Below are 10,000 nucleotides of genomic sequence, written 5' to 3' on the forward strand. Positions count from 1 at the left end.
AAAAAAAAAAAAAAAAAAAAAAAAAAAAAAGAGGAAAAGATAAAGAGTTTGAAAAAAGAAAAAATAAAAAAAGAGAAGGAAATAAGTAAAACACTTCCCGATGGATCGAATCTATCAGGCGTAGCTGATCGCTCGCAATTACGGACCCGGAATAATGATCATTATTTTCGTGCGATCGCAGCTGCCGTTTTGTACGTGCGTCACCGTGTCGAGAAGCGGGAGGAAAGAGAGAAAGAGAAAGAGAGAGGAATAGAGACGGACAGAGAGAGAGAGAGAGAGAGAGAAAGAGAGAGAGAGAGAGAGAGAGAGGTGTAAGCGCCCTGTTTTATAAGCCCCGATTCTGATTGGCCGTCGCGTCAGCCGATATCAATATTTATTCAACGCGGCGAATGCTCGAGGCACGATTAAAACTTGTTTATGCTCCGTACGCGATTCGCTCCTCCCATCGTTGCTGTGCGTGTACTCGCCCTCCTCTTCCTCTTCCTCTTCCTCCTCCTCTTCCTCCTCCTCGCGAGAAAACGGGAGAGAGAGAGAGAGAGAGAGAGAGAGAGAGAGAGAGAGAGAGATAGAGAACGAAAGAGAGACTCTTTGCATATACCAATATACCTACGTACACCTACGCCTCCCCCTTTCCATCGTCTTTTTCCTATCTCGTCGAACGAACGAACGCGCAAAACTAGCACTGATAATATTCCATGATTAATGGCATCGAAACGGAGAGTGTTAGAGCGCGAAAAAATGTCGTTAAGTGTACCGAGGTATATGTAAGAGTAGTATGACTTTCCCCTCTAGGTCTTTCTATCTAGTTTGAGAGGGTTGATTGAGATTGATACCTATGTTTCTTCTTCAGGGTGGCTTGTTAACTTAGCTTTTGATACGTATGAGATACCAGTATTTATGTATATATGTATTTGTATGTAATATATATATATATATATATGCATTTTTTCTTATTATTAACTTACCAGGGCTGCCGAGGAAGACGGAGGAATAAAGGACGCCACGACGCGCAGCATCGCTCGCCGCTCTTTGCGCGTCTGGCGGCGAACTCCATTCTCTACGCGGACACCATTTTCCTGAAACAAGCAAATTATTTTTTTAATCTTTGCGCCGTATTTATTCACGTTAGAAAGTACAAGCGCATAGTCGAATCAATCGACATAAGTTATCATAATTCTTGAAGAATCCTAGTAACGTGAATACCAAGACATCTCAATGACGACTTATCGGTTACCTACTTCCTATTCGACGATAAAATTTTATACTACTATAATTTTATTGGAAGGATATATCGTTCAAAATTTATTCTGAAGGAAGAAGAAGAAGAGGAAGAAGAAAAAATGCAGGTGACAAAAATGATCGCTTCCTTTCGTTTCTTTTCCACTATACCGGGACCGGAAACAATAAAGTCGTGATAAAAATAATTGAATAAGCGCGGCAAAGAGCACGTCCGATTACAGAGCGTTATTCGTTCGATCGTTTATCCGCCTAACGGTGCAGCACGATAAATGCATCGCGCGCTTATCCGCGAACGAGCGAAAGTCCGATAAAAAATTTATTATCGCGGAATAAACTCCGACGCGACGTGCTGTAAAGTAAATAGAAGTTTGCTCGGGTATGAGAAAGAGAGAGAGAGAGAGAGAGAGAGAGCGAGAGAGAGAGAGAGACAGAGAGAGAGAAAGAGAGAGAGAGAGAGAGAGAGAGAGAAAGAGAGAGAGGAGAGCATTTGCTTTTATCTCCGAATTTATATTCGGGTATACTGCACGAACGTAAGTTTAATCGACTACGCTTTTAACGTACGTTCACGAAGAGATCGACGAAAAACTTGATCGCGACGATTCGATCTGTAAAACTATTATTACGTTTTATTCCAATCCCCTGTGTACTATCGCTATCATTAATATCGTTAACTACCATATAATGACTACGATCATATCACTATCATTATAATAACAATAATAATTATTATTATTGTTTTTATTATTATTATTATTATTATTATTATTATTATAATTATTATCGTCATCATTATTATTTTTATTGTCTCCAACGAAGAGACGACACGAGAGAACGTAAGTGCAATTTTCTGGATGTGAAAATAAGAAAAGGCGTCTACTTTATTTCCACGTAGATCCCGAGCGAATGAGGATACACGGTAAGAAAGGGTGCCACCGTACGGGATAAGAGTAAGCCACGGAGCGAAGTAATTTCGCAAAGAAGAGAGTGGGAGGTCTCGCTGGATGAGAGAGGATATAGTCTTATCTCTGGAATATACCCTCCTTTCTCTATTCTATGTCTCTCTTTCTCTCTTCTGTTTCTATGAAAATTATACCCTTAATACATTCGCTACCACACGTCCATTTAAACATACGCGATCTAAAAAGCGTATCTTATGACACACGTACATACGTCACAAACAGACGTTTGATAATTAACATTTAAAAACTTTGAAAAAAGAAAAAAGAAAAAAGAAAGAAAAGAAATAAATAAAACGAACTCGTATACGCGTTAAACATTATTAAACGAACGAAACACGAAAGTAAGCGTGCGTCTTTATTATTCCATAATTCTCTTACAAAACATTGATTAGACGGTCCGAACGAAATGATAGGCCCTTAAAACTTGGAGTTGCGGTTAAGGTAGGTGGGACAATTCGTGGTCAAACCGCGAAATTATGGGTTCTTGGTGATTATTTTCGAATCACCAGTGGCAAGAGAAAACATACAGTACGGTAACTCCTTCAGAAAATTTAACGCCATATGGAACGAGTTTTCGGAGACGCCTGTTCACACTCTACGACTAGAAGATAGACATCGACGTTTTCCTTCTGGCTAAATAAAGACGAATCCATACAACTGGCCTTCTAAAGTCTGATCGAACGGAGGGCAAAAGCCGAACGGTATCGGCTATGTGTTTTTACACTCTCGAGGACTATGTCTCAGGATTCTGTCTCCTTTTTCTATCTATACATATAGGTGTATATATATATATATATCTTTTTCTATCTTGTATTAGGTATATGTCGAGACGAAACGAAGGAAGAATATATCAGGATTATTCGAAGACGTTTCTTCGTCTGGTTGGACCAGTAGGAGCACACCAACCGTGTGCGTCACTGCTATTTCGAGATTCCACGTAGCAGAGAGAAGAGAACTTTTGTATACCTGTAGTAGGAATCCTAGGGCGATGAGAGAAGATTTATAAGCGTTCGGAGACAGCTTGTAATCATACGCGTCGGGCCCATTAACCTCCACGGTTTCTGATTTACCGTGGGAAAATCTGAAAAATCTTCGAATTCTCGAGCGTAACGTAAGCACTCACTTACTTACTTACTTACTTACTTACTTACTTACTTACTTACATAGTTAGTATACCAATGCTCGGGGGACTCGTAACAAAATTCTTATTACGATTATTCTCGCGGGCGATTGAAAATTCCGATAATAACCGTGTTTCACTTCGATCGCGATTGACGCAAAGCGAGTTCGTAATGAACCCTCTTAGGGTAGGTAAGTAACTATACTATCGCGTTATTAACTGAACGATCTTTTCATATTTTCCTGCACGCGAGTAAATTTAATCGTTTCTCATCATCGTAGTCTCGAGGATTCTCTGGAGTAAGAACTCGAAGAGAGAAAAGGAGTTCGAAGAAAGAAAAATAAGAATAAGATAGAAGAGAGAGAGAGAGAGAGGGAGAGAGAGAGAGAGAGAGAGAGAGAGAATGAGAGGAAGAGGGAGGATTTGCTAAGTGGCATCAAGTGAGACGTCTCTTTTGAACGATCGCCATGGCTAAATTGCGAGTTAACTTCGGTCTACGGGTTCGCGTGTTCGCGACAGTCATGCCACGCGCCCGAGTCATGTAGAGACGAAGACGAAGTGAAAACGAAGAGGAAGAAGAGAAGGAGAAGAAGAAGAAGAAGAAGAAGAAGAAGAACGAACGAACGAACGAACGAACGAACGAACGAACGAAGACGAAGACGAAGAAGAAGAAGAAGAAGAAGAGGAGGAACGGTCGGATGGATAGCGGCACGATGACCACGTCATCATCGTCCAAGCCACCGACTACTATCGCTTTACTTTTGCATCCGAATATCCGACTTGACGTTTATAAATTGAAATGTAATTCGACTGGCACGCGACCGAGTTCCCCAGCCCACCACACCCCACCCTACCCCTTTCCTTTTCCCTTCCTTTCTCCCTTCTGTTCGTTTTCTTTCTCTTTATACTTTTTCATAGCTGATTATTCGTTTAATAGATAGATAGATAGGTAAGTAGATAGGTAGGTAAAATGCAAGAATCAAAGTTACAAAATGTTTATCTATTACGATGCAAAATAGTAAAAAAGTATTAATCTGAGAGAGAAATCCGAGCTAAGTTGATATCGTTATAGTGCGGAGAAAGATATACCTAGGTTACATTCTCAATAACCCCATCACACCAGAGTTGCCTCCTCGGTATAAATAAATCAATATAACTTGCTTTCACCCTCAGACGCCGCCCTCTTTCGCCGTAAGGAAGTGACGTATGAGGCTCGCATCTTCGGGACGAGGGTTGAGGAGGCAAGCCTGTTATTTCACAGTTAGGCTCGTCCTCCATCTCTCTCTCTCTCTCTCTCTCTCTCTTTCTCTCTCTATCTACCTATCTATCTATCTATCTCTCTTTCTCACTCTGCTCTTATTCTCTTTCTCTTCGTCCTATTCGGTCCCTAGTCCCGAGACCCGCGTTTCCAGCGGAGCACGAGTCCCACGGGAAGCTTTTGTCCTCGAGCTGTAAGCGACTTCCTGACAGGCCAAGTTTGCACCTGCTCTCCTTCTTGCCTGTATCTCTCTCTTTCTCATTCTCTCTCTCTCTCTCTCTCTCTCTCTCTCTCTCTCTGTCTTTCTCTCTATCTAACGATCTATCTCTCCCTTTCTATCCTTTTCTTCTTCTATCTATCGATCTATCCTTCTTCTTAAGCTCTATCTCTCTCACAGCCACCCACCAATGTTGCAGACGCATAATTTATTCGAGGTTGGCACCCTCTTTCTATCCTCTCTCTCTCTCTCTCTCTCTCTCTCTCTCTCTCTCTCTCTCTCTCTCTTTCTCTCTTTATTTAGGACAAAAGTAATCCGCAGATCAGCGATCGGGATGAACGAACGGCGTTGAAATTATTTTCTCACCGAAAGATTAGCTGGGTAAAGTCTCCGGCCGTACATTCTCTTCTGTAAAACTGATTGGATATTTTCGAGAAGAAAAAGGAAGAGAGAAGAATAAAAAAAAAAAAAAAAGAAAAGAAAAGAAAGATAAGCCGAATAAGAATTTTCCACGGGTTACGTCAGCGTCGCGAAATCGTCCGTCTTTGGCAAGACAAGGCGGAGGAGAAACGGGAGGTGGCCTCTCGCAGATGTTCGAGGAGAGTCGAGTGATTAATGACGACCGATAAACGTAATTTGTTGCGGGCCCGCGTTCGCTCGGCTCGTCTTTCGAATTCAAATAGATAAACAGGACGCGGCGGTGCTCCGTAACGAGCGCCGCGCGAGAGGATCGAATTCTCTCGCCGGTTGCTGTCCACAGAGAGAATCCGAGAGGACAACTCAAAAGAGAGGGACGCAGAGAGAGAGAGAGAGAGAGAGAGAGAGAGAGAGAGAGAGAGAAGAGTGCGCTCGAGCATAGTAATTAATTGTATGCAGCACGCCGCGCGATTTTCGCTATCTCGCCGACTCGGTCTCGAGTGTAACCACCTGACTCTCCTTTATTGCTCTTCGCGATGGCGAACGATTTCAAACAAAGACTCCTTCGAGTAAAACCCTTCTCTATCTTTCTTTTTTTCTTTCTTTCTTTCTTTCTTTCTTTCTCTTAGTTTTTCTCTTTCTTTCTTTCTGATTCTCACACTCGCACTATCTCCTCTCCCGCTAAATAAAGAATTAGATTATTAGCATTTATTTGCTTATTCCTTTTTTGAAAAAAAAAAAATTGGATAAATTCGCGGCGAAGTGGTAGCGAACAAGAGACATAATTGTAAACGAATTGGTGGTACGTAGGTACTTAATTGCTGAGGTATTAAAAAGTATGGACGATTACGATAAGCGTCAAACGTGGAAAGCATGGCGCATTAGCGAGTGGAATAAAGATAAGAGGTAGGTACGTTTCGCGTTCGACTGGCAAGCTGCGCTTGCGTATACATGTATTGCTATGTACGTATGTACCTACCTATCTACCTATACACGGAGACACGCGTATGAGAGAGAGAGAGAGAGAGAGAGAGAGAGAGAGAGACAAGTATAGGTCGGCATTTCGAGTCGTACGGACGCACGATTACCATTAAACGCGTAATGGCAAGAAGCGCGTAATGGAAACGGTCGAAGGGCCCGCTCTACGTACCGAAGATAAGATCGAACAAAGGTGTTAACGTAAATTCAACGACGACAGCTGAGAGCAGTGGACATTGCGTATGTAGGTACCTACCTACCTACCTACCTACCAATCTACCTACATCTACCAGAACGTGTTCAAAGTTGTACATACTCGTACGAACGTACGAGTGCCAACTTCCTCTATAAAACGCAAATTCGCAATTAACACTCTTTCTCAATGGCGTCGGTGGCGTCCGAGACGAAATTTACACTGGCACTTAGCAACGCGAATCGCAATTCGACCCGGCTGGACGAGTCCAGAGCTTTCCTTTATAATTTCGCGATTCCCTTTATCGAAAGACCCGGTTATATTTTGTTAAAAGTTTATAAAACGAGGAGTCGAATGGTATACCCAAAGATTTCCCTAATTGTGCCGTGCTTCTTTAAGGTGATTAACATTGACGTCCGAATTGATTGTTATTAAACGCTGTTAGTAGATAAGTAAGTAGATAGGTAAGTATTTTGCGTATTTTACCGTACTTTCTTTTCTCGATTACAGTCTCTTATTTCGTATTTTAACAAGGTAAGAGATAATTTCGCGCTAAATTAAATTCATTAGAACGAGGAATAAATTGACAACTACTCTCGATACGAATCTTCAACTACACTTATACGATACCTCTACCTGTCTCTATCTGCTATGTATATACATATATATATATATATATATATATATATATGTATATATATATATATATACAGACACACATACACGCGCGCGCGGCTCTATATATGTATAAATATATTCTATTCGAATTGAAAACGATTATTATTTCGATTGTATAGATTACAACGAAATAATTCGATCGCGAAATCGAGCATCGAGCGCAATTACACGCCGACGAATCGGAACGTAGCGAGTTATCGAAACGGCTCCAATCGGGCGGATCTAACGAATGCTCGCGGGGATAAATATTAATGATATCGCGAACGAAACGATATCAATTACGATTTACAATGGAATCCCGGTCGGCCATGTTTCCCGTTCGGAATAAAACCCCATCGTAAATCCGCCCTTCGAACGTCGAAACTCGGAGCATCCGAAGGACCGGCCAAGCGTAACGAGCGAAATAGGCGGAGGACGAGGAGGAGAGAAAGAGGAGGTAGTAGACGCTGAGGAATCACGGACGGTGACGTCAGCCTCGTGACACGCGTTGGTTTAATTAGCGCTACAATTCCGAGTCTCTGTGCGTAGGTACGTTGGAAGGAGAAGAGAGGAAGGAGGAAGAGGAGGGAGAAGAGAGGAAGGTCGAAGAGGAAGAGGAGGAGGAAGAGGAGGAGAAGGAGGAGGAGGAGGAGGAGGAGGAGGAGGAGGTTCCCAGGCACGGTCCTCCTCTCTTTCTGGCACTCTGCCTGCCGACCTACGACCCGCCCCCGGGACCCCAGGACCACGTTCTCCGAATTACCGCTCCCGTCGCTGCAACACCGTTGCACTTAGCGTAAATTCACGGAGAATCGACGGTGCTTGACGTTACCGAACCCTTCGACCATTGGCTCTCTCCCTCTTTTCCTTTCACCTATCTACTTTCCATTCCGAAACGAATCGAACGAGAATATTTTTCTCCATGGGATACATCTACTCTTTTCTAAAACGTCCTAATGGAATTTTATATTAATTACGCCTGAGATAATACGATGCGTTAGACTTCAATGTTAATTCAAAAATACATGCGAGAAAAGAGAGAAAAAAACATCGAGAGACGGAGACAGAAACAGAGACAAAGACAGAGAGAGAGAGAGAGAGAGAGAGAGAGAAACGGTGCGACGAATACAACTCGCGTCGTTGACCGTATATATAGAAACAGAAGAGATATAGAAAGAGAGAGAGAGAGAGAGAGAGAGGGAGAGAGAGAGTGAAGGAGAGAGAAAGAGAGAGGGAGAGGTTTAAAATGTTGTGGCAGGTCCGGACCAAATGATGATAAACTATGTCGTGCTCGTGCGAGCGAGCCCGGACTGACCCACGGCGTAACTTGAATTACGACCGCGAAACAAAAGCACAGTCATTCTCTTGGCGAGTTCAACGCGAAAGAAATCCTCCTCTTACCCTCCCCATGCTGCTTACTGTAAAAAAGAAAACAACACGAAAATCGTTTCCGATATAGTGAACTTATCAGAACGCCGATAAAGAGTATCGGCTAAGTTAACATTCCGTACTAAATTAAAAACGGGAAACAAAACAATAATAAAAAGAAAAGATAAAGAGAAACAAAAAAAAAAAAAGAAAAAAGAAAAAAAGAAATTGTACAAACGGTATACTGGCGATACTGCTTTAAACGAAACTAAATACTCTGCAAATAAAACGCGTTTTAAGATAAAATCAATGAGGTTTTTAGGTAAAAGAAGAGAGGGAGGAAGAAAGACAGAGAAATAGAAATTTAAATCTCGTAACATGCCATCAAACGACGAGTTACATCTCATTTATCGAGACTATAACGTTGGAACTTACAACGCCTGTATTATTGACTGTATAAAAAACAGAGAGAAAGAGAGAGAGGAACGAGTAAAAAAGTAAAAATATAATCGAGCATCCTTTCAGCAAACGTTCAGCAAGCGTGAGTCGTAATTCTCCTGAATCGGCAATTTCGAGAGATCCGCGAGCTGTTAGCAGCACCCTTCTCTCTCTCTCTCTCTCTCCCTCTCCCTAAACTCTCTCTTTCTCTCTATTTCTCTCTTTTTTTCCCATTTTTTCGGTACCGAGCCGCTTTGGTTATGCGAGATCGTCGTTATACGGCAGTTCGAACGGCCTTCCGATCCTACCCCGCGTTCGTTCCATGGGATTATTAATTCCCTCGTTAAAATCCGGCCCGCGGCGTCGCCGCGCTTTGTTATTTACGAACGAAAATTGTAAATACGGCTGTTGGTTGCGGACGCGTATCGACGCACGACCGCCACCGCCGCTCCCGCGGCCAATTAATAATCGCATCGGAGCTAATTAAATCCGGAAAACATGCAAATGTACTGTTTATATTTCAAAGCGACGGCCCCGATCGAGCGTGACCGAAAAAACAAGGGATAGGGAGGGAAAGAGAGAGAGAGAGAGAGAGAGAGAGAGAGAGAGAGGAGGACATTGCTGCTTCGAAAGTGCGACGCGACCCAAGGGATTTGCTTACAAATTGCCCATAAAAGTGTATGAAACGCGATTATTCTCTATTAATCAGATCTTTATGATCTTCTGTTCGATCCAGGATCGGTAGGATAATTCGCTCGCGGTACGCGTGAAAGAACGATATTATTATAACGGGAGTCGAAAATCCTCGGTTTATCGTTCGTACACCGAATTCGATATTAGTTCGAATATCATTTCGAATTTGCTTCGATTTAATCGAAGGCTGTTATCGTTTTTATCTTTCTTAAGATCAAATATTCGCGGTTTTCTTTAACTTAACATCCTGTGTGAAAGAAGCTTAAAAGTGCCTTACCCGTGCTGCCAGCTAACGGCGAGTTTAGCAAGTACAGGACGATCCAAGTCGAAGCGCCACGAGTCGGTGAGCGTGCGAACTGATACTTTACTCTTTCTCTCTTTCTCTTTCTCTTTGGACTATCTCTTTCTCTTATATAGCTATACACGAATAAGTACTACGTATCCTTTTTCTTTCACGTAGAGAGGA

General features: G+C 42.4%; 1 protein-coding gene across 5 annotated transcripts in view; it reads right to left on the minus strand.

The window, feature by feature from the left end:
* Nucleotides 1-10,000, minus strand: part of LOC122634499 (homeobox protein homothorax) — a 352,644-nt gene that overhangs the window by 154,803 nt on the left and 187,841 nt on the right. For all 5 annotated transcript variants that reach the window (XM_043823493.1, XM_043823494.1, XM_043823491.1 and 2 more), the window contains one exon: nt 966-1,076. In XM_043823493.1, the coding sequence (XP_043679428.1) occupies nt 966-1,076 (111 nt within the window). The remainder of the gene's footprint in view (nt 1-965; nt 1,077-10,000) is intronic.

This window comes from Vespula pensylvanica, chromosome 15 (genome assembly GCF_014466175.1).
Source record: "Vespula pensylvanica isolate Volc-1 chromosome 15, ASM1446617v1, whole genome shotgun sequence".
Lineage (NCBI taxonomy): Eukaryota > Metazoa > Arthropoda > Insecta > Hymenoptera > Vespidae > Vespula > Vespula pensylvanica.